This window comes from Colossoma macropomum, unplaced genomic scaffold (genome assembly GCF_904425465.1).
Source record: "Colossoma macropomum unplaced genomic scaffold, Colossoma_macropomum, whole genome shotgun sequence".
Classification (NCBI taxonomy): Eukaryota; Metazoa; Chordata; class Actinopteri; order Characiformes; family Serrasalmidae; genus Colossoma; species Colossoma macropomum.
Window position 1 is genome coordinate 51344560 of NW_023494789.1, and position 23177 is coordinate 51367736.

Sequence of the window (23177 nt, forward strand, 5' to 3'; positions counted from 1 at the left end):
GATCAAACACAGACATTTGAACCTTGTAAAAGTAATTCTATATGTTTTATTTATTTCTGAAGCTTGTAACATATATTATCATATATCTGAGCTTGTGTGTTTCAGTGTTACAGTGACTCTTTCAGTAAAGAGTTCTGTCATAGAGCTGCCGCCGCTGTTTAACATTCCTAAGAACTAACCGGAACACTGGTTAGACCACGACTCGTATGACATTTTTTCTCCTGAAATTGGTCACCAAACAAAACGCGACTGGTAGATTCTGTCACTTGCTAATTATGCTGGCAGTTAATCTAACGTGTGAGGCCTTCAGTCCAGCTCCTGAAGTCCTAACCAATGGGAGAACTTGTTTAGCTACATCTACCTAGATACCATGAAAAAAAAATCCTGATTGGCTGATGTTCTGTTCTGAGTTTCAAGAATTTACATCCTTTTGTTTACATCCAAAACTTACTAATAAAACAAAATTAGTGCTGTAATACTTGCAGAGTTCAATGCAAGCATGACTCTATTTAATACAAAATAAAATTAAAATATGTATTTTTTTAGTTCCCAGAAATCAGTAGGCTTTGTGTGAATGCCTAGAAGGCTCTGAGGCTTCCTCTCTGGAAATTTGTCACTAAATTTATGCATAAATTTATTTTGTTTTCCAGAACAAAAAAAAATCTAATTAGGGTATTGACATCTACTTTTTAAGCTAAATCCAAATGGGACAAAATTTTATCAATATTAATGAAATACTACCTATAAATTCCATTTCAATAGCCTACATTACTGAGGTTTTTGAAGCGTTCAAACATTTTTCATCAAAACTCTTTTGAATGGCAACTATTAGCTTCCATTGTTAAGCTACTGTTAAGTTTTATTTGGAAACAAATCTTGAAATGCCCAACAGAAATCAGGACTGTTCTCTCTGTGGTATTTAGATAGATATAGCCAAGCTGCTCTCCCATTGGTTAGGACTTCAGGAGCTGAAGAGAAGTCCTAACCGTTAGATTAACTATCAACATTATTATGAGGTGACAGTGGAGTCAACCAATCATGCTTTGATTTTCAATGGGTGGGACCAATTTTGTGAGAAAAATATCACTCTAGTGGTTCTGGGAGTTCTAGATACACCACTGACTACTGAATACAAGGGGCTGCTTAATCAGTGGGCTGTTAGAAATGGAAAACAGCAGCGGCAGCTCTACTGTCAAACTGTTCAAAGATAAAATATAATAAATGCTAATATGTCTGTCACAAGCTTCAAGTAAAACACTGAATGTCTTTTAGAAGCTTCAGAATTCTGTGTTTAATCTAGAACTGCCAAAACACATTTATGTGAATTGCTGTTAGCCTAGCACTAAAAAAATACTACAATCCCATAGGGCTGCTAGCAGCAGTTAGCATAAGCTAGTGTTTTTTTCTAGTGTTTTGACCATGTTTTGATATTTAGCTCCTGAATTGAAGCTCTAGCTCTAGAAGTTTTCCCTCACAGCCCTCTTAGAGGACGAAACGAGAGAGAACTACTGCCACTTTTCAGCTCTTACAGAGAGAGATGACCAGAAAAGGCTCCCACTGCTAGTTGTGCTTGTAAGCTAATGTTATTCTTAAGAGGGCGCTTAGCTCAATCAGGCATTTACCGGCACCTTGCTGTGAATCACTGGAGGATCGAGTGACAGCAGGACATCAGACACAGCCAATCAATGGACAAGCTGCCACTTTGGTGACTAGATCAAGTTTCATCAGACTACTTTGCTCTCAGTATGGTCCATCTCGTCCGTTAGTGTGAGTACTCTACCCGTGCCATGTTGCAGATTCTGAAGATCCGATTGATGATTTCCTCATCGATGTCGGCGGAGATGAACTCCACTTGGATCGGGCCGTAGCAGCACGAGCTCTTCTCTGGCCAGTACTGCATGCACAGCTACACGGAGAAGGAAACAAGTCACAGCAAGTCTGTTAGATACGTTAGACACTAGAGCTGGAAGTTACTATGTGGTATGACATATTGAGATACATTACTTTTGACTGTAAATTATTTTCTCAAAAAATTCAGTTTGAAGTTCATGTTTAGCAGGCGCTATTTGTAAAGCATACAGTGGTGTGAAAAAGTGTTTGCCCCCTTCCTGATTTCTTATTCTTTTGCATGTTTGTCACATTTAAATGTTTCGGATCACCAAACAAATTTAAATATTAGACAAAGATAACACAAGTAAACACAAAATGCAGTTTATACATTAAGATCTTTATTATTAAGGGAAAAAGAAGTCCACACCTACAGGGCCCTGTGTGAAAAAGTGATTGCCCCCCGTTAAAACATAAATTAACTGTGGTTTATCACATCTTTGGAAAGCTGAGTTCAATTTCCCTAGCCACACCCAGGCCTGATTACTGCCACACCTGTTCTCAATCAAGAAATCACATAATAGGACCTGCCTGACAAAGTGAAGTAGACCAAAAGATCCTCAAAAGCTAGACATCATGCTGCGATCTGAAGAATTTCAGGAACAAATGAGAAACAAAGTAATTGAGATCTGTCAGTCTGGAAAAGGTTATAAAGCCATTTCTAAAGCTTTGGGACTCCAGCAAACCACAGTGAGAGCCGTTATCCACAAATGGTGAAAACATGGATCAGTGGTGAACCTTCCCAGGAGTGGCCGACCGACCGACCAAAATTACCTCTTGGAAGAGCGCAGCGACGACTCATCCAAGAGGTCACAAAAGCCCCCACAACAACATCCAAAGAACTGCAGGCCTCACTTGCCTCAGTTAAGGTCAGTGTTCATGACTCCACCATAAGAAAGAGACTGGGCAAAAATGGCCTGCATTGCAGAGTTCCAAGACGAAAACTACGGCTGAGCAAAAAGAACATAAAGGCTCGTCTCAGTTTTGCCAGAAAACATCTTGATGATCCCCAAGACCTTTGGGAGAATACTCTGTGGACAGACGAGACAAAAGGTGAACTGTTTGGAAGGTGTATGTCCCGTTACATCTGGCGTAGAAGTGACACACCATTTCAGAAAAGGAACATCATACCAACAGTAAAATATGGTGGTGGCAGTGTGATAGTCTGGGGCTGTTTTGCTGCTTCAGGACCTGGAAGACTTGCTGTGGTAAATAGAACCATGAATTCTACTGTCTACCAAAAAATCCTGAAGGAGAATGTCTGGCCATGTTAGTGACCTCAAGCTGAAGCGCACTTGGGTTCTGCAGCAGGACAATGATCCAAAACACACCAGCAAGTCCACCTCTGAATGGCTTAAGAAAAACAAAATGAAGACTTTGGAGTGGCCTAGTCAAAGTCCTCACCTGAATCCGAGATACTGTGGCATGACCTTAAAAAGGCGGTTCGGGCTCTGAAACCCTCCAATGTGGCTGAATTACAACAATTCTGCAAAGATGAGTGGCCAAAGCTCCTCCACAGTGCTGTAAAAGACTCATTGCCAGTTATCGCAAATGCTTGATTGCAGTTGTTGCTGCTAAGAGTGGCCGAAACAGTTATTAAGTTTAGGGGGCAATCACTTTTTCACACAGCGTCCAGTAGGTTTGGATTTCTTTTTCCCTTAATAATAAAGATCTTCATTTATAAACTGCATTTTGTGTTTACTTGTGTTATCTTTGTCTAATATTTAAATTTGTTTGGTGATCTGAAACATTTAAATGTGACAAACATGCAAAAGAATAAGAAATGAGGAAGGGGGCAAACACTTTTTCACACCACTGTATGTTGAAACAGACTTTATCTTTACTAATTTAATAAATACTTTTATCCAGAGCAAATTACTCTGGCAGGTGAATGTAATGTTAGGAGTCTTGACCTGAATGATAAAACTTTCACGTCTGGACACTGATGAAGTTACCGTGGGACAAGCGAGTTTCTAGTGGGTTGTATTTTCAACAATCCCGAATGTTCGCGTCACAATGATCATGGTCATTATTTCCAGAAATCTAAAAGTTGATGAAACTGTGCACATCTGAATATAAAGTTGCTTTACACCAGTAGTTGCCATTATATTCATTTATTTAATCAGCATGCAGAATCTCACTTTTCTGATTTACGGTATTTTCTTTCTCCTCCTGCTAATGCTCTCCTAGTGTGGAGAGGACAGAGACAAAGTTCCACCACCCTGGTCAAGTAAATGGTTGAGACACTCTTCCAAAGCATTTATTGATTCATAATTTTGGAAAGTGTTAAATATGGATATCTGAACAAGAAGACTAAACATGGTGAGTAGCCACGGTCAAAAACCTTTTTGTACAACTCAAGGCAACATCTGCCTGGAAAATCACAGTTATGTGTATCAGGACAGGATGAAAACAATCTGGAGTTTGATGAAAAACAGAAGGCAGTTTGCTCTAAAGATTTCTTGACGCTGATGCGGCCGATCTGGACGGAAATACATTTAAAGTGTTGCAGCGGTAAAAGATGAAATTACAAGGATGCATTGAAATTTATGGCCAAAATTTGTCAAAAACTGCACTTTTGGTTTTTTGGCCTAAAAAAGAAAAAAAATGACCAAATATAATAAAGATTAAATAGAGAAAGACTTTACAAATAATTTTAACTATACGACTTAATTACTGAACTATTTCACGGTTTCTGTGAGGAACATCAGACACGAGATTTATAATCCCTGTTCATGTGGAGCATCAAGAGGAGATACAACACCCATGAACCTCTCCACTGCAGGTTTGATAGCACCCAAAAACATGACTGAACGAGCAGAATTCAGAAAAACAGCAGAAACTGAAAGGAAAGCTGATGCGACGCTGACACCATCTGTACACTAAGTTTATCAAATGATGGAAACATTCACAAACCACAGACACAGAGCAAAGAATCACTACGGAATGTGGCTAAAGTCAGATTTCTAATCACAAGCTTCTTTTTTTAATTTTCTGTTCCACCTTAAATGGTACAGCAGATACATTCCAGCACTATTTAAGGTAGAACAGGACATATGAATTACTTAATTTTACTTCTGCTTCATTAAGAAATAATTGAATTTGTTGAGTTGGATGCTCATCTGTTCCCTGTTGCTGAGGATGTTGGATGGGGTACATACTGTTGCCCAAATACTGTAATAATTTCAGTAAGTTTATCTTATGTATTTTGTGCATTTCATATTTTTCTTTATGGTCAGCTTTTGTCAGTATTTGATATTAGTTTTCAGCCAAGAATTTTCTTTTCAGTGCATCACCAGAAATTACTTCAGGAGTCCATGTAAATTTAATCCTGTCTGAATCAGTCTGTATTAATATACTATAATTATATTTCTGATTCCTGCCTAAACGGGGGATTAAATCTTTTATATGCACGTATGCAAGTGTATTATCCACTGCGCTGTCCAGCCATCCGCACTAGAGAAACCTTGGTCTAATCAGACAGAAACAGCACCATCTTGTGGATAAAGACGGAAAAGTGATTTGGTACTCTATGGTATTATAACAATGCACTTAATACATGTTAAAAACATTAATAATTAAATAATAAACATTGCTACTAGGGTCTCTATGTATTGATGCGTTATCACAATATTTCACTGTACTGATTTTTTATTCCATCTCATTAGAAACAGAGTCATAAACATCCTCAAATGCAAAGCAATAATGGTCCAGACCAAAATGCAGATTGTTAGCAAATCCACAGAGTTCTCATTTGATGTCCTACGGTCTAAATATTAAAACAATCTTAGTTTTTAAATATTTAACGTGATTATAAGCTCTTAGGCTCATGTTTGAAATGCTTCATTCAGAGTTGAGCTGGATGACTCTGTGATGTTCACACACTGGACTAGTATCAATAAAAAGTTGGAATCACTTCCTGAAATCTGAAGCAATGATATTCCTTTCATTTTGTCATTTTCATCGCCTTTGACACCGCCTTCTGAATGCATATCTCACAGAAATTAAACCTCGTCTTTGCTCGGGTCATACGGTTGTACAACATACCAAAGGGAAAATGCATCAGTGGGAGATGTGAGAAAGAAGTCAAGGAACTCATCAATTATGAAAGAACAGGTCTGGAGAAATGGACCTAATCGGCATAGATCTCGCTGAAATGATCTAAGAAAGGCCAGGCTCGCTCGCAGCTTAATCAAAAAAACAAGCGAAGGTCATGCGCTGAAAGTGAATAACTGATTCTCCTGGTGAAAAGTTACCCTGAGAAACCCCTCGGAGCTCCGCTTCAGCGTACCGCATTCAGAGCAGACGCATTTCAATCAGCGGACGCTAATGTAATTCAGTATTGATGGATACTCATATGCTGTACTGGAGGGCAGTTTCGGGCAGACGGACTCAATAACATCAGTAATTTAGTCCACTACTTTAAAAACTCCTGTATATCAGGACTCGTTCAAGACTTTCCTTTGAATTTTGCTCCTCTTTCATCATTTTATTTACATTTTCAGGGCGGGATCTTATCTCAGCGCTCACACAGTCACCGAACTTTTCAACTAAACGGTGACGCTTTATACGCTATGTGTTCAAAAGCTCTTCTACTTGGTACACACTGCAAAAAACGGTGTCCTGTCAAGTAACATGATCTTAAATCTAGTCAATAAATCTAATATTTCTCCAGTTGAGACTGTTGTTGAGATTATTTAACTTATTTTTAGTGATTTTTACTTGTTTTAAGTAATTTTATTAAGTGATATTATTTCACTATACTGGCAGATAATTGTGCTTGTTGTAAGAAATGAGCTTGAAACCAGCAACTAAACTAAAACAAGTAAAAAGTGTCTAGAAATAAGCTAGATCATCTGTCAATAAGTGCACAACCATCTCAAAATTAGAAATGTTAGATACATCGACTAGATTTAAGATCATTTCACTTGACAAGATACTATTTTTTGCAGTGCACTCATTTACACAGTTTCTATAATCTCTGTAGAAGCTAAGCTGTGAAAGCAGCCCATTTTTAATTGTTTTTGTGATGTCACACAAAGCAATGCATCTACCTGGCTACAGCAGTTTAGCTCCTCCCACTCATGCTATGGCTTTTTGAATGAGGCACGTCCAATCAGAACAGAGCCCATTTACTTATATCAGTCCCACAGTAAAAGTGCATTGACAAAATACAGCCTGTTTGATTCTAAGGGATAAAGAGAGGCTGGAAAATTGTTATGTAAAAATGAATGATGACTATTTTAGGTACATAAAACCACACAAACATCACAAATGGACCAAAATATGCAGAATATGGGTCCTTTTTACCATTTTAACCCAACTTTTTCCAAAAACCTTGCATGGATAACAACAAATGATGAAAAAACAGCACTGGCAGTGTGGTAGGAATGATAGACAGTGAGTACAGAGATGCAGGATCAAAGGTCAAAGGTCACACACACACCTGTGCAGCATCCATTTCATTTAGCATCACGATGGAGGAGCAGTTGTAGTCGAACACGAGCCTCCAAAAGTCAGCCACTGTGTTGGGCAGCGGGTGTTGCGTCACAATGAATGCCGCTGGCTGTTTATGACTCTGGAAAAATAAATAATAATAAAAAAAATAAATAAATATGAAATAATAGCAGTCTTGCAACTTTTAAGGCTGGCTTCAGTGAAACAGTGAAACTCTCATGCAACTTTATTTGCTTAAAACTTGCATTTTGCTTAAAACGTCCAAATTTCACTTCAGCTGCAAAATGTAAAGTGTTCTGCAACTCGTTTGAAACTCAGCCGCAACAGATTCAACTGTCTCAACTTCATGAAACGAGTTCTGTGAAACAGTGAATCAAAACGACTAACATCATTTCACGTTATTGTGTTGGTGTATCAGTGGACGAGGAAATGAACCAGAGGATGGTTTACTGAATGGCTGGAAAGAGGACCTTCCTGACCGACTGGTATTTCTTCTTTTTGTCAGTTTTCTGAGCCATAACAAAAAACAAACAAACAAACAAGTTTCTTAAAGCTAATGTTTCTGTAACCAGTCGGTGTAACCAGGCAGCGAATGCTAACAGCTGTCTAAGCAGCTGCTTGTACAGCATTTATTCTTCTCTTATTGTGATCTACGCAGATTATTCATTTTCTCTCCGCCAAATTTACACAGAGTGAAGATTATTTAGATCCAGATCCAAACAGATAAGTTTGGGGACCCCTGCTCAACTGACATGCTTTGTTGATTTTCTAAGTGAAAATAAGTCAACGCGTCCTCTACAGAGACACACTAAAATATGGCGTTTTCAGCTAATTTAATGCCCAATTTCTATTTATTTGCTGAGTTTAACATATTGGAAAAAAAACATGACCTGACAGACAGACAGACAGACAGACAGACTGACAGATAGATAGATAGATAGATAGATAGATAGATAGATAGATAGATAGATAGATAGATAGATGAACTGCTTTATGTAAGGTTGCACAGAAATCATGTTGCATGCAACTAACTGCATGAAAATCAGTCTAAAAAGGCAGTAAACACACCTGTGTTATATGTACACCTGTAAATGATATAGACAGAGAGCAAGCAAGACAGACAGAGACAGACAGACAGACAGACATATGACATTTGAAGAGGTTTAAAAACAGCTGCTTTAGTTATTTATTATTATCTCTTCTCGTTTCTCTCCTTCAGTCGTCCTCTAGCCTGTTTGTGTGCTCCCTGTTTTTGTGTAGATGTTTAACAGCAGCCGTTTTACTCCTCGCTAACTCATCAGTAAGGCTGTGATCAGTGAGTGGAGAGTGTAGAGATGTTATCTGTTCTCACAGCTAGGCCGGTTCTCTTTCATGACAGAACTGCTGTGTAATCAGTCGTACAGTCGGTATTGTTACGCAGATCTACAGTCACATTCACTGCAAACTGGACACAGCGCAGTGTGAGAGTCAGCTCGCCTCAGTGGAGGGACGGAGGGCAGGACGTCAGCGTTCTAGGTGATGTTTTAACATCTCCTTTCTTACATTCAAACCTCCGGCTAGAACAAGAGCTGTTCTGTAGTGGACATCACTGCATGGGCTCAGAAACACTTCTGAAAACCACTGTCTGTGAAAACAGTGTGTCAATGTATTCACAAATGCTAATTAAAACTCTTAAACGCAAATAAGAAACTGTACATGAACAGGATCCAGAAATGCTGCCACCTTCTCTGGTCCGGAGCTCATTTAAAATGGACTGAGGGGAAGTGGAAAAGTGTCCTGTGGTCCGATGAATCAACATTTTAAATTCTTTTTGGAAATCATGGACACTGTGTCCTTCGGGCTAAAGACCACTCAGCTTGTTATCAGTGCACAGTTCAAAAGCCAGTATTCATGATGGTATAGGGGGCATTAGTGCACACGGCATGGGTGACGTGCTCATCTGTGAAGGCACCATTAATGCTGAATGATATATACATGTTTTGGCAACATATGCTGCCATCCAGACGACGTCTTTTTCAGGGAAGGCCTTGATTATTTCAGCAAAGTTGAAATGGGCATATATATATATATATATATATATATATATATAAAAAACCATTTGCATGCTCAAAAGGATTCTTTGCATAGTGAAATTGTTCTTAGATTGATGGAGAATGTGATGTGTTTTTGAAAATGTAGCACCCAAAAAGGTTCTGCTGTTGTTTCAATGTCAAGCTTGTAACAATAGCAGAACCCTTTTTGGTCCTATATAGAACCATATGAAATTGCCTTTACTAAAAACCCTTGAAGAACCATTTATACATGTGTAGTACCTACCTGAATCAAACCATGCAAAGCAACATTTAAGCATGAAATGGTTTTATATGTATCTTATGGTTCTAAATAGAATGCCTTAAACGTAAGGGACAGTAAAGAATGTGTTTTGTTTTAAAAACATATATTAAACACTTCTAAAACCTGGCAGACATCATCAAGTATTGTGTGGTGTTTGACTCAAATTATGGAAAATGAAAAATGTATTTGTTTGATGTTGTTCCAGCTGCTACAGGTGCGTCTCTCAGACTTTTCCCGTCTTCCCCTTCAAATCTTCAACCAGCGATCCGTCTCCTCCTTTATAATGTCTCTGTATTTGTTCACTTGTTAGCTGGCCAGGCTAATACTTTTCAACAAGCAAGTGAACTAACCATCATCCACAGTGTTTAGCCTTACCTCAGAGATTAAACTAGTGTGAAATGTGACCACAGCCTGCTGGTGGGCTAATTATCCTGGTCCCACCCAGTGTGTGATGTAGTAAGCAAAGTGGCTGCAGTGTAATGAAAGTAACCCATGCTCAGGTCACAGTGATGTCATTCTAAGGCCCAATCCCATTTCACCCCACGCCCCTACCACCTGGCCCTACCCCTCTGTTCTGAGTGTTCACGTCTAGGGGTAGGGGGTCCCGATTCTTGTTGAGATAGAGGGGTGGGGTGAAGTGTTAGCGCTACATGACCCTCCAAACAGAGGTTTTTCAGAGACTCCAAATGGAGTGTTAGAGAAAAAAAGAAAATCTGGCACGATGGCTGAACAAGAGACCAAAGAAACCCACAAATGTGAGAATTTTCTCCTTTTAAAAATTACGATAATCATTGTATTATCTTAGTTCAATGTCATTTCAGCGTATTATGATCCTTCTCTCCGGCGGATTCCCAGCGGTTAGACGGAAATAACGGCACATCCAAAGCAAAACTGCCTCTGAAATATGGACAACTTACATAACGCTCCACAGAAACTTTGATGAATAATTTGGAGAAGGTGGTTTTGCCCAAAAGGAGTTTTTTTATAGCCTCGCTATTATGGTGTATTCGTGAATCTCACCCTTTCTGCTCTCCGAGGCGTCTCAGAGGAGATTAAATAAAAGAAACAGGCACAATCCAAACAGAGTGATATGAGAAAAAAAGAAAAACTGGCAAGATGGCTGCACAAGAGACCAAAGAAACCCACAAATGTGAGAATTTTGTTCGTTAAACAATCACAATAACCATTGTTTTATCTTAGTTAAATGTTGTTTCAATGTGTTACGGTACTTTTCTTCATAACAAGCATAAAAAAATTGCTAATAGTCCAGCAGTTCTGATGCCTGAAGTGCCAGAATGTAACTGCTGCACCATTTAAGGTGGAACGGGAAAATTCGAACAAGAATCTGGTGAATATCTGACTTCAGCTTCATATCACTGAAGAATTAGGGGTGGGTGATAATAAATAATTGCCCCCCTCTTTGAAGGCATATGATGCCCTAAATGTAACTAAAGCCCAGCAGTGAGGAGCTGAACTTTACCCTCCTCTGCTGTCACTGCAGACTGGCAGGGTCGCCTACAGAGCAGCGCTGGTAGCTGTTAATGAAGTGATGCTCTTTTTATTTGAGGGTCCCATTTCAGAGGAAAGATCTCAGCCACTACCCTGTAACTCAGTTCCAAGAGACAAGGTGACACTCAAAAACAAAGGGTAGGGATAAAAATAAGAAATGGGATTGGGTCGAAGACTGCTGGAACCATTCCAGTCTTCACATTTCCATTTTGCTGTTGCATTGTTTTCTCTGAGACTGGCAGGAAAACTGAAAAAGGTCTTGAACTCACATCCATCAGTGCAGCGTTGATGTAATTGCTGGACTCGCCGTCCACAGAGATGAGGAAAGGCAGGCAGCGGTCGACCGCCAGGACGTCCATGCTCCTGTTTTTATCGTGGTTACGGGGGAGGAGGCCCACGCTGCAGTCTTCAGGCCGAACGCGCGGAGTCACGATGTTCAGCGTCTGAGAGAGAGAGATAGAGAGACGTATGTGTGAATGACAATTTCATACGTGCTGACTCACAAAGCACCTTCCCAACTTGTTTATATCCGCCGCCGCGCTCACAATGGGGGAGAAAATAAAAATCTCCAAACATTTCAAGCTCGTTTATTCGGAACCGTGTAACAAACACACCCCCTTTTTTCGCTCTACAGCCCAAAACCTGAGCCGGCACAGATGTTTTACTGAACTGAAGGTTGCCTATTACTTATGTATGAGGCAGACTGAGGGAGAGAGAGAGGCGGAGAGAGCGACAGAACGCAGGAGAGAGAGAGGAGAGAAGACAAGAGAATGAGTGAGGGAGCTTGGGGTGAACAAGGACAAGTAGATATCCATCATTTTATACAAGACACCTGACAGATCTGAGCGCTTCTCCCGCTTCAGACACCGGGGGCCGCCACCTGTCTCCCAGAGAACACAAAGCGGAAAGGTGGCGTGAGGAGAAATAGCTCTGCTGAAGGGTTTTATGGGGTCCTAGCAGCTTGCCAATGGCTCGTTAAAAAGCCCTCCTGACTGATATCTCACTCATGGCGCTTGTAGACACCCACTTCATCTCAATCTGCCCAGAGCCTTCATCATGCGCCATTGACCGAGCCAGAGATCCTCGAAACACGGCGGATTCCCAGCGGTTTGATTGAAGTAACGGCACATCCAAAGCAAAACCGCCTCTGAAATATGAGCGAGACTTACATAACGCTCTGCAGAAACTTTGATGAATAATTTGGAGAAGGTGGTTTTGCCCGAAAAAGATGGTTTTTACAGCCTCGCTATTATGGTGTATTCGTGAATCTCACCCTTTCTGCTCTCCGAGGCGTCTCAGAGGAGATTAAATAAAAGACACGGGGAGTTTAGGAGCGTTGACTAAAAGCTACCATGATTGTCTATCACTCACATGCTAAGGCTGGTTTATTTCAGTGTTTCCCAATCCCAGTGGAGCTACACAAATGCCAACATTGTTGCCGTATCTGAACAAACTACTGAGTAGGAATGTGTGTAAATATGAGTGTAATAGTCTTATAACCTGAAACAAATGCTTGATTTGTGGTTAAATAACCAAAACTATTACCAATATCATCTATATTACCAATACATGAAAATCATTTACTATAATAATAATAATAATTTGAGCACAATCCAGTATAAAAATGTAATTATTTTACATGCACATTGGTGTAAACAAACTGTTAAACTATTACGTGTTATTCTTTCCAGAGGTCATAATTTTAAGAATGTCAAGTTTGGTCAGTAGGGGGAGCCGTGCACTCACTGCTTCAGCTCAAACTCCGCCTACTAGGCCATTGGCTCATGAGTTGCTAAATGCTGTCATTTTATTGGCTTCCTACCGAAACTTGCATGCTTAATGTAAATGATATGTAAGGGAGGTGCAGGTAGGCTGCGCTTGATTTCACGACAGAATGATCTCAAATCTCTGCTTGTTTCTATGTCATTTGTATGTTTGTGTGTTTTCTACTGCATTTCTGTTGCACATCTTCGTTGTTAATAAACGTGTGAGCTCAATTAAGGGCATTTTGGGTGAGAAAACCAAACCCTAGATGGTGCCGTATAAGTCCAGGGAGTGTATGACTATTTATGACTATTTTAATTGAAATCAATTACAACTAATTGTTTTGATTGATTTTAGCTAACTTTTTATATATGATTTTGGTATGCTGTAGTTTATTGTTTTACATTTATCAATCTTTTTATTTATTTTACTATCATTTTTCACTTATTTACTGCAGTTATTGAGTTATTGTATTACATTTTCTGTTCTTTGATTGATTTTATTAACTATATCTTTTATTATCTTATCCCTATTTGATTTGCCATTTATTAAAATATTTTTGATTCTGCAATTTGAATGATTTATTCTGATTTGATTAATTTTTACTATTAAATGAACTATTATGATTACTATTATCTATTTTTAGCATTTGGTATGTTGTTACAATCAAGTTTTTTCAGTCCCTGATTTCTCCATTGGCTCTGCTACATTGTAAATGAAGGTCTCCCCTAATGTGCTCCTAATTTAAATAAACGTTGATTGATTAATTGATTGATTCATTTGAAGAAGACTTTTACCTGAAACTCATCTTTGATCTGGCTGGAGTTGGTCTGAGGGTCCAGTCTGCTGATGTTGTAGTAGATGGCCCTGAACTCACACACAGGGATGGCTGTGTTGCCGCACAAACACGCTTCCAGGATGGCATCGTGCACAAACACATACTGCTCCTAGAAAAGACAGACATGCAGGAATACACAGATCAGACTGCGGTTATATCACTAAATATTGTGACTGTGATATTCTTTGCTCTATATCATATTGAAAGTGCACTGGTGAGTCAATAATGTGCATTATTTTGACCCAAAACAAAGTATTTTTGTCTATATACAGTCAAACCTCTATAGAAACACTCATCTGGAATGGTGTATGGTCAATATGCTACTGTGTCCACACACCAAACTGGCCATTAATGTCTTTATGGAGCTGCTTTGTGCACAGGGGCTCAGTCATGCTGGAACAGGAAAGGCTCTTCCCCAAACTGCTGACACAAAGCTGGAAGCAGATAACTGTGTAAATTGTCTTTGTGCTGCAGCATCAACATCACCCTTCACTGGAACTGAGGGGCCCAAACCCTGAAAAACAGCCCAGCTCATTATCCCTCCTCCACCAAACTCTACTGTTGGCTCTGCATTCCGGTAGGTAACGTTCTCCTGACATCCACCAAACCCAGATTCATCATCAGACTGACAGAGAAGCTGATTCGTCACTCCAGAGAACACATTTCCACTGCTCCAGAGTCCAGTGGTGGCGCTTTACACCACTCCAGCTGACGTTTGGCATTGCACATAGTGATCTTAGGCTTGTGTGCAGCTGCTCAGCCATGGAAACCCATTTCAAGAAGATTCGCTGCTCAGTTCTTGTGCTGATGTTGCTTCAACAGGCAGTCTGGAACTCTTATAGTGAGTGATGCAACATAAGATGAGTGAGCTCTGTGAGTTTGCGTGGTCTGCCACTTAATGGCTGAGGTGTTGTTGCTTCTAGACGCTTCTCTTGCACAATAATAGCACTTACAGTTGACCAGAGCAGATCTAGCATGGCAGACTTGTGGCATCATACAAAAGTGCCATGTTTGGCTGAAACACCTAACCATATTAGGAGGGGTGTCCACATACTTTGGGCCATAGAGTGCTATTGTTGCCATATGGCAACAGCATCCAACCTAGAGCTGCAATCTGCAAAGCATAGAATGGGAGTAAAGGAATATTCTGTCACTGAACACTGCTATTGCCGTTTTTCACAATTCAACTTTTTAATTTGTGTTTTACTCATTATTTTTATGCTCTTCAGTATTTTTTAAAACATTTATGCATATGCAGCTGTTATATGCATGCATGTTAATGCCTGGATGTTAAGACTCGCTTTGTCCTCTAGCAGTCTATCGGTGCACTCCCACTGCTTGCATTCCATATTTCAGTTCCGTTGTTGTGAGCTGTTTTAATTATGCCACGTTTAATAAGAAAACATCATAAAAACACCTTTTTTCCATAATTTATGCTGTAAAGGGTTAAGATTTGTTAAACCTTTATACGCTTTTATAGCATGCACTGTAAAAACAAAGAATACAGCATCAAAATTCATACCGTGCCTTCAGCGTCATTTCACTGGCTGTGAATTTATTTCATGGTTAAATCTGGTTGAGCTAAGGCTGCTAACACGACACCTCACTGATGTTAAAAGGTTACCTCATTACAATCCTCAGACCAGACAGCATGCATAATTCATAAACGTCCTCACGAGCGCTTCTTCAGGCTCAGAGAGGCCGCAGTAAAAAGTTATGGGCGGTCATAAATGAAATATGACTGTGTTCCATAAACGCGCATGTTAAATACACCGTATTAAGCCCACAGTTCAACCTGTAAATTATACTAGCTGAGGTCATAATTCCTGCTCCTGTTTAAGGCCGTCTGTTTACGTTCCGCACACAGTATCCTAAAGGCAAAGTCAGTGGGCCGCACTGCTACAACAGCGGCCCTAAAAACGAGATCAAGGGTCCACTCCAGAAAGCCGAGCGACGAGTAAGAGCAGGAATTATCTGCGTTTCAACTCAACAATGCCCGCGGCTTAAGGGTCTGAATGTTAATTGTGGGCCTTTGATCCTGCCCTAACCGAAGCAGCGCAGAGCTGACCTCTCTTGTCCATTACTCCATTACCTGCGGTGAGCACTCTCAGAGAAAGCAGGCTGCAGAAAAACCTTTTAAAAGATTAATTGCTTTGTGTTGTTTTGTGCTGTGGATTATCTTTGAATCGAGGGCTATGAGCGGACATGAGTCGCCCCCGGCAACCTATTACAGAGTTCAGTTTATTTTCATCTCTTTTAAACTGACTGGCCTAGATACGCCACATACCTGAGACGTCCGATTAGACGACAGGAGAGGGCAGTGCTAGTATTATTCAATCAACATGCCTTTACTGACATTCAGATGGACATAATGTGTCCAGATGTATCCCAACAACACTTGGTGAATTCAGCGACTGTTTAATTCTAAGGGATAAAGGTGCTCTTTTCATCCACGCTGCTGGGCTCTTTTGACCAGAGCTTCAGTGTGAGTGGACCAGGTCAAAGTGTCCATTATCTGTACCCCCAGGATCTTGGCTTTGCTGACTATCTCCACTGCTGTGTCCTTGGTGAGGAGTGGTGTGTGGTTGGGTTGGCTCCTCCTTAAGTCGACGATGATCTCTTTGGTTTTCTCGACATTTCAGGACCAGGTTGTTGGTTTCGCACCAGTCAACCAGATGGTTCACCTCCTCTCTGTAGGTCGTTGTCATCCTGGATTAGGCCCACTACTGTTGTCTCGTCTGCCAACTTCACGATGTGGTTGGTAGTGGACCTGGCACAGCAGTCGTGGGTCATCAGGGTGAACAGCAGGGGGCTCAGGACGCAGGTGCTCAAAGACATGACACTGGAGACGTTGTTGCCCACCCGCACAGACTGAGGTCTATTTGATAGAAAGTCCAGCAGCCAGGTACACAGGTGGGTGCTGAAGCCAAGGGGGGCCAGTTTGCCCTTTATCAGTAGTATACAGTACAGCATCGAGTATATGACACTGCAGGACAGGGGCGCGACTAAGCCTGCCAACGTCAGGGACTGAGCCAATCAGAACCATCTCAAGACCCGGCCCATGTTCCTTAACACTCCATCACTGCTTAGCAACTGTTGCTAGCTGCTTTTCAGCATGTACGTTTATATTTGGTTGAGAGATGTGCCTGTGTGACTTTTAAAAGAGACCTCATACCATGACAGAGGGCAGGACATTGTTTTTCACCCACCTTTAAAGCTACAAACATACTTTAAAAAATGCTGGCTTTGGATTGGTCAGTGCGATAAGCCTGTGTGGTTTCCAAACCTGTGTTCCTTCGTTTGCGAGTCATTTTGTCTTCATTACACTCGTAGTTGGTAATATGGGCTCGTCTGACTGAATATTAAGCAGTGTGACTCCACATGGGAACCTAAAGAAAGCCGAATCTGAGTGTATCGTTCGGCTGAGTTACTGTTTTATCCACTGAGCAGAAATTTAACTTTTAAATAGACAAAGTAATCAAACCGTCATCAGGACCAGCAGAGACAGCTGATGTAGCTTCAGTGTGGCACTGAGTGCAGCAGTTGGTGGTCAAATTTCTTTTATTTTGCTGTTTTTAATGTTTTAATGTGTGCATGTGCTCAGCTGTAAGTACACTGGTGCAATATCGCTGTCACTTTACATGTTTTTTTTTGTTATCTGTTGTTTGTGTGTGTGTTTTGATGTTTCCCTGCTGGCTGAGGAGTTTGCCATCATATCCACTGAGATAGTGGCCCGGAGAGATTTTCCAACTGTGGCTCAGAGGCTTATTGGTCTGGCCGTTTGGATGATGCTACAACTGGGCTATGATGCAGCCTGGACTGGTGGTGTTCGGCTGCAGGTAAATGCTACCGCTTTGTGGCTAAGGACATTTTCAGACTTCAAAGATTCCCGGGCCGGCCGCCCGTGTGACACACCGTAGTTGCGGAGTGAGATTTTCCCTGCGGCTAAAGACTCTTTCCAGGCTAGCAAAGTGACTCTATACTGTGGTCAGTGAAATCCCCCCTCCTAGCTGTGGGAACTGTGCAGTGTGTGTGTGTGTGTGTGTGTGTGTGTGTGTGTGTGTGTGTGTGTGTTCTGTGTTATGTATTGTTGATTATGTGTTTTGATACATTCTGATTGTAAAGCATCCTTGAGTATGGGAAAGGCACCAAATAAACAAAAGTGATGATGATGATTATGATGATGATGATGATATAGAAGAAAAAGCTGAATCCAGTGCTATTAAAAATATCCAAGTGGTTAAGTCAATGGTTAGGTTTTGGATGCAGTATATAATGGAGATTGGAGATAATGCACTGGAAAATTTTGCTGGACAGTACACGATCTGGGTATCTTTGGCGTACTGGAGAAAGATACTGCATACTGCTCACTACTTTTGGGCTGAATCAGTATGCGCGCAGTATGCAGTAGGGTATTTCAAACACAGCCATGGACTTTGGGATGAGTTGTGATCCAGAACTGACCATCCAACATCAGTACCTGACCTCATTAATGCTCAATCAAATCCTCACAGCAATGTTCCAACATCTAGAAGCCTTTCCAGAAGAGTAGAGACTGTTACTGCAACAAAGGCCCCATTATCACCCTTCATTTCAGAAGAAACACTGGAGTCTACACAGTTTTGGCCTACAAATTTTTATCCACATTCTTCATTATTGTTGATCATACCAACTCTTAAAAAGATGGTTCTTCAAGGGTTCTTTAGTAAAGAAAATGGCTCTATATAGAATCATGAACACTCATAGAACCCTTTGCACGATTAAACGGTTCTTTGCATCACGAAAGCGTTTTTTAGATTCTAGACCATTCTCCATCAGTCTGAAGGACCCTTTCATAATGCAAAGAATCATTTTCTTTACTAAAGAACCCTTGAAGCACCTTTTTAAGAGTGTACCTTCATAGTTAATTATGAATCAGAACTTTCACATGTCTACTTTACAGATAACCACTGGGTGACACAGAGGCTCTTTCCTTTTCCACTAGAGGGCGATCTTTTGGAAGCTCCTTCTACATGCAGTCTGTCTGAGAATGCCAAATCCGGATCTGCGCTCTCTTTTTTGTGTCCGTACTGCACCAAAATCTGTAATTCCACAGTCCAGAAAGTGCCCACATGCTGCAGCTCCCCCGTGCTTCGTATTCTGGGCCAGGTGCGGCGTGTGAGGAAGGGAGGTGAGGTAGAACCTGCAGGCTGCCTGATAATGGCCATGCAATTCAATTTCTTCGATTCAATTTAATTTATATAAGGCTTGCTCTAATGTCATCTTCACAGGCTGAAGCACTTAGAGTAGGCGTGACTCCATTGAGAGAAAGAGGGAGCGTGACAAAGAGAGAGAATGCTCGAAAGAGAGGAAAAGAGGAGGGCGACAGAGGAAGGAATGGGTATCGTATCACTGATCTGGAGCCGCTTAGGAGAATAAGAACGTCCATTACGCACAGAAATGACACCTAGGGAAGGAATTATCTGGTGGATTGATGTCACAAAGTCAAGAATAAGTTTGTGTGAGCGAGTGGGAGAGTGGGCGAGTGACATTAATGAACAGATGACTATGCAAGGAAGAAAGCTATGGGGGAATCAAGGGGAAATGGAACTGGCTAAATGGTCCAAAAGGCCGTTTCCTCACCTCAGTCTGCACCATGTTGACCCTCTGCGAGCGCAGCTCTCTGATGCAGTTGAAAATGTCCACCACGCCTTCGTTCTCCGCCATGTCCAGCATGATGTCCACAGCGATGAAGCAGCCTGTTCTTCCGGCCCCAGCACTGCCGGAGAGACGGAGAGAGGTTCTTACTGTCGTTTTGCCTCACTGTATTTTTCAGTAAGACGATAATTATGGTTATAATGATGAATTACATCACGTTATGTCAAAATACACTTTTCTGATACTTTTCTGGTACTTAAAGAACACAGAACAACCGCATGTTTCATAACAAACGAGTGAGTCTCCTCATCTACATACAAACATAAATGCACAAATCTGATATGGATTGAAAGTATAGAACCTTTTTGAACATCAGTAGCACCAAAAAGGGTTCTGCTATTGTTATAAGGTTGACATAGTAACAATAGCAGAACTCTTTTTGATGCTTTATAGAACCATATACACTATTAAAAAGGATGGTGCTTCAAGGGGTCTTTAGTAAAGAAAATGAACACTCTAAGAACCTTTTGCATGATTAACGGGTTCCTTGCATCATGCAATTGTTCTTCAGATTGATTGAGCATGTGCTGTAGATGGTTCCATATAGAACCTCTTTGAAAATGGTTCTGTATAGCACCCAAAAGGGTTTGTCTAATGTTAAGATGTCAAGCTTGTAACAAAAGAAGAACCCTTTTGAGTGCCATATAGAACCCTTTTCAAACAGATTCTGTGTAGAACTATAGCACATTCACGCACATTTTCCATCAATCTGAAGAACCCTTTCATGATGCAACCAGGCAAAGGGTTCTTTGGGTGTATATGGTTCTATGTAGAACCATTTTCTCTACTAAAGAACCCTTGAAGCATCGTTTTTAAAAGTGTACAACACATTCTCCATCAATCTGAAGAGCGATTTCACCATGTAAACAACCATTTAAGCATGCAGATGATTCTGTACAGAACTCATGGTTCTAAACAGATCTCTACCCTTGACTAAAGAACTCTTGAAGAACCTTTTTTTATTAAGTGTGAAGAAGTGGGTAATATGATTAATAATTGATAATAATTTTGTTCCTCTTTTATCATTTTATTTACATTTTCACGGCAGGATTAGTATTATAATATATTTATTTATTTAGTATTATTATAAAACATTGAACAACTTCACGTTTCATTAAAAACAAGATTGTAATGTTAGTTCCAGCATTTTTTGTGGCACCACTGGGGCTTTTTGTCTGCCTCAGCTTATCAAACCTAAAAAAAAATTAATATTGTGATGCAAATTGTGTACCGGGAAAATTTCTTGATGTTATATTTTGCTGTATCACCACTCTGCGAGTTAGCCGTGGCTAATTCCATCTGTTAGCTCCATCTCCCTCTATCACGCCATGCTGCCAAGCTGAGAGGTTGAAGGCCGGCACAAGCTTCCTCCATGACAACTGAAGCTTTATTACATCTCTTCAAACTGCTGCTAATACCAGTCACAAACCTCAACACGCTTGGAGGAGAACACTAACTGCTGATTCTGTTACATTAGCTAACGGATGCCTGTGCTGGCTAGCATTGTGCTGAGATCCCATCAGCCTTGCTACACCGTAATGCAATGATAATCATAACGAGATACTAATGAGTTACATTTACATTCAATCAGCCTTCTGTATGAACAGGTTCGAGTTTGCACATCTGACTTTGTTCTGTTTGTTTTGATGTGTCAAAGACAGCAAAAATGTGATGTTTTTACTTTCTGCAAAACAGGACTGTAAACACAACAATACATTTACATCAAATTTGAATTGTAATAAAATATCTCCTCGCCTGCATGCAAACACAAATGTAGTATGGATTGAAAGTATAGAACCTTTTTTGAAAACTCTATATAGAACCATGTACAATACATTCTCCATCAATCTGAAGAACCACTTTACCATGCAAAGATCTCTTTGAGCAGACAAAGGTTCTATATAGAACTCAACTGCATATGACCATTGCTTTTCTTAAAGAACACATGAAGAACCACCTTTCTTTTTAAATGTGAAGAAGTGGAAAATATGACGACATTTTATTATCATGAGGAATTTTATTATATTCGAGTAATAATTTTTTTAATATTATATTTGTATCTCGTCAATGCTTAAAGAACACTGACCAGCTGACCACCGCTCATTAAAAAGAGCACAGAATTAGTCTTGTTTAATTGGTTTTAGTGCAGTACAGTGTGTTAAATGAAAATCATTGAGATTGCTGTTTTAAACACAGGACCACTAATGCACTACTGTGTCAAAGTATCGTGATATGTATCGAGAAAATATCTTTAAGTATGTTATATGATATTGTAGCATCCCACTACTGGCTCACCATAAAAGCAAAGGAGGGGGCGTGGCCATGCACACAGGCTCACGGGAGATGCCGCACTCGCCATAGGAGAGACTTTTGTTGTAAATAAGTTGTTGTTAGTGTAATGATGTGCAGGTGTAGTCTGTCCTAGTCTGTGCTGGGCAGTCAGTGTCAGTGAGTGTGTTTACATCCACTTAATAATCCGATAACTGTAGAAAATCAGATTTTGTTGGTAATCCGATCGAGGCGTTTATATGCTCTTGAGTAATCAGATAATGGGGAAACTCCGGGTCTACATGAGTCAGACAGTAATCAGATTTCTGCTTTACAACCAGCCAATAGACTCACAGAAGAAGATGTGACACAAACGTAACGTAAAACTTCATGCCGCGTCTTTTTTAAAAACATTGCGGCACTTTGCCCGCAAATATGAACAAATATCATCTAGAAAATAAAGAATGTTTAAATCCTTCATTTCTGCTCGCTTATTCCCGGTACCGCCGTCTGTTTTCACACATGCGCAGACTGAGAAATCCGAAAGAAATCAGAATAAGAGTTTACAGCACTGAGAAATCTGACTACAGAGCTAAAATCCAGCTTCATTCTCAGATTTCTAAATCGGATTTCTAGACCTTACTCTGATCTAAGAAATCAGAGTGTGCTGTTTACACGACAATTTGAATAATCAGATAACTGCAGAAATCTGATTATGATCGGATTATTGCAGTGTTAGTGCCCACCGTCAGGTGAAAGTGAATAGACGGGACCTGCCTGCTTTCTGGTGGTTCAGTAGCACTGAACTGCTGCCTGTTCAATAAAAGAGCATTCGGCTTCAAAGCGCAACGTTTCCCACATCGTCTTCTACAAACGAAGCCACAATATTTGGCGTAAAAGCTGAACTACTGTCACTTAGCAGCTCCACCACACACAGCTCTCTAACTCTCCTTCACTCATTCACACGCAGGCGCTGCCCCAGGCTGACCACAGCGAGGGGGCAGATATCTGCACTGACCCTGATGTTAGATGTTAAGGAAACACAAGCGGCTTGGCTGCCCGGTGTGTGTGTATCTGTGTGTGGCCAAAGAGCCATCATTCACTCACTCACACACACACACACACACACACACACACACACACACACACACTCTGCTGCTCCACAGATTGCCTGTCACTCCAGGTGATTAATGATGTGACTGCTGAATGAGAGAGAGAGAGAGAGAGAGAGAGAGAGAGCGAGAGAGAGACAGGGGTAAAGGAGAACTAGAGGAAATTAGAAATGAGTCTAACGATGGCCATGACTTCACGCTGGCCAGACCTCCTCCTCAACACTTCATCCTTTTCTTTCCTTTGATTTCCTCTCACACTCTTTTGTCCACTCTGCTTTTTCCGTCCTCCGTTCTTGAGTTTTTCTCTCTCA

General features: G+C 40.6%; 1 protein-coding gene across 1 annotated transcript in view; it reads right to left on the reverse strand.

The window, feature by feature from the left end:
* The window catches only part of ptprt (protein tyrosine phosphatase receptor type T), a 464808-nt gene that overhangs the window by 12801 nt on the left and 428830 nt on the right, over positions 1-23177 (reverse strand). The window contains exons 26-30 of the mRNA XM_036571590.1: positions 19412-19547; positions 13749-13898; positions 11457-11630; positions 7334-7465; positions 1781-1906 (exon numbers count right to left, since the gene is read on the reverse strand). Coding sequence (XP_036427483.1) covers positions 1781-1906; positions 7334-7465; positions 11457-11630; positions 13749-13898; positions 19412-19547 — 718 coding nt within the window. The remainder of the gene's footprint in view (positions 1-1780; positions 1907-7333; positions 7466-11456; positions 11631-13748; positions 13899-19411; positions 19548-23177) is intronic.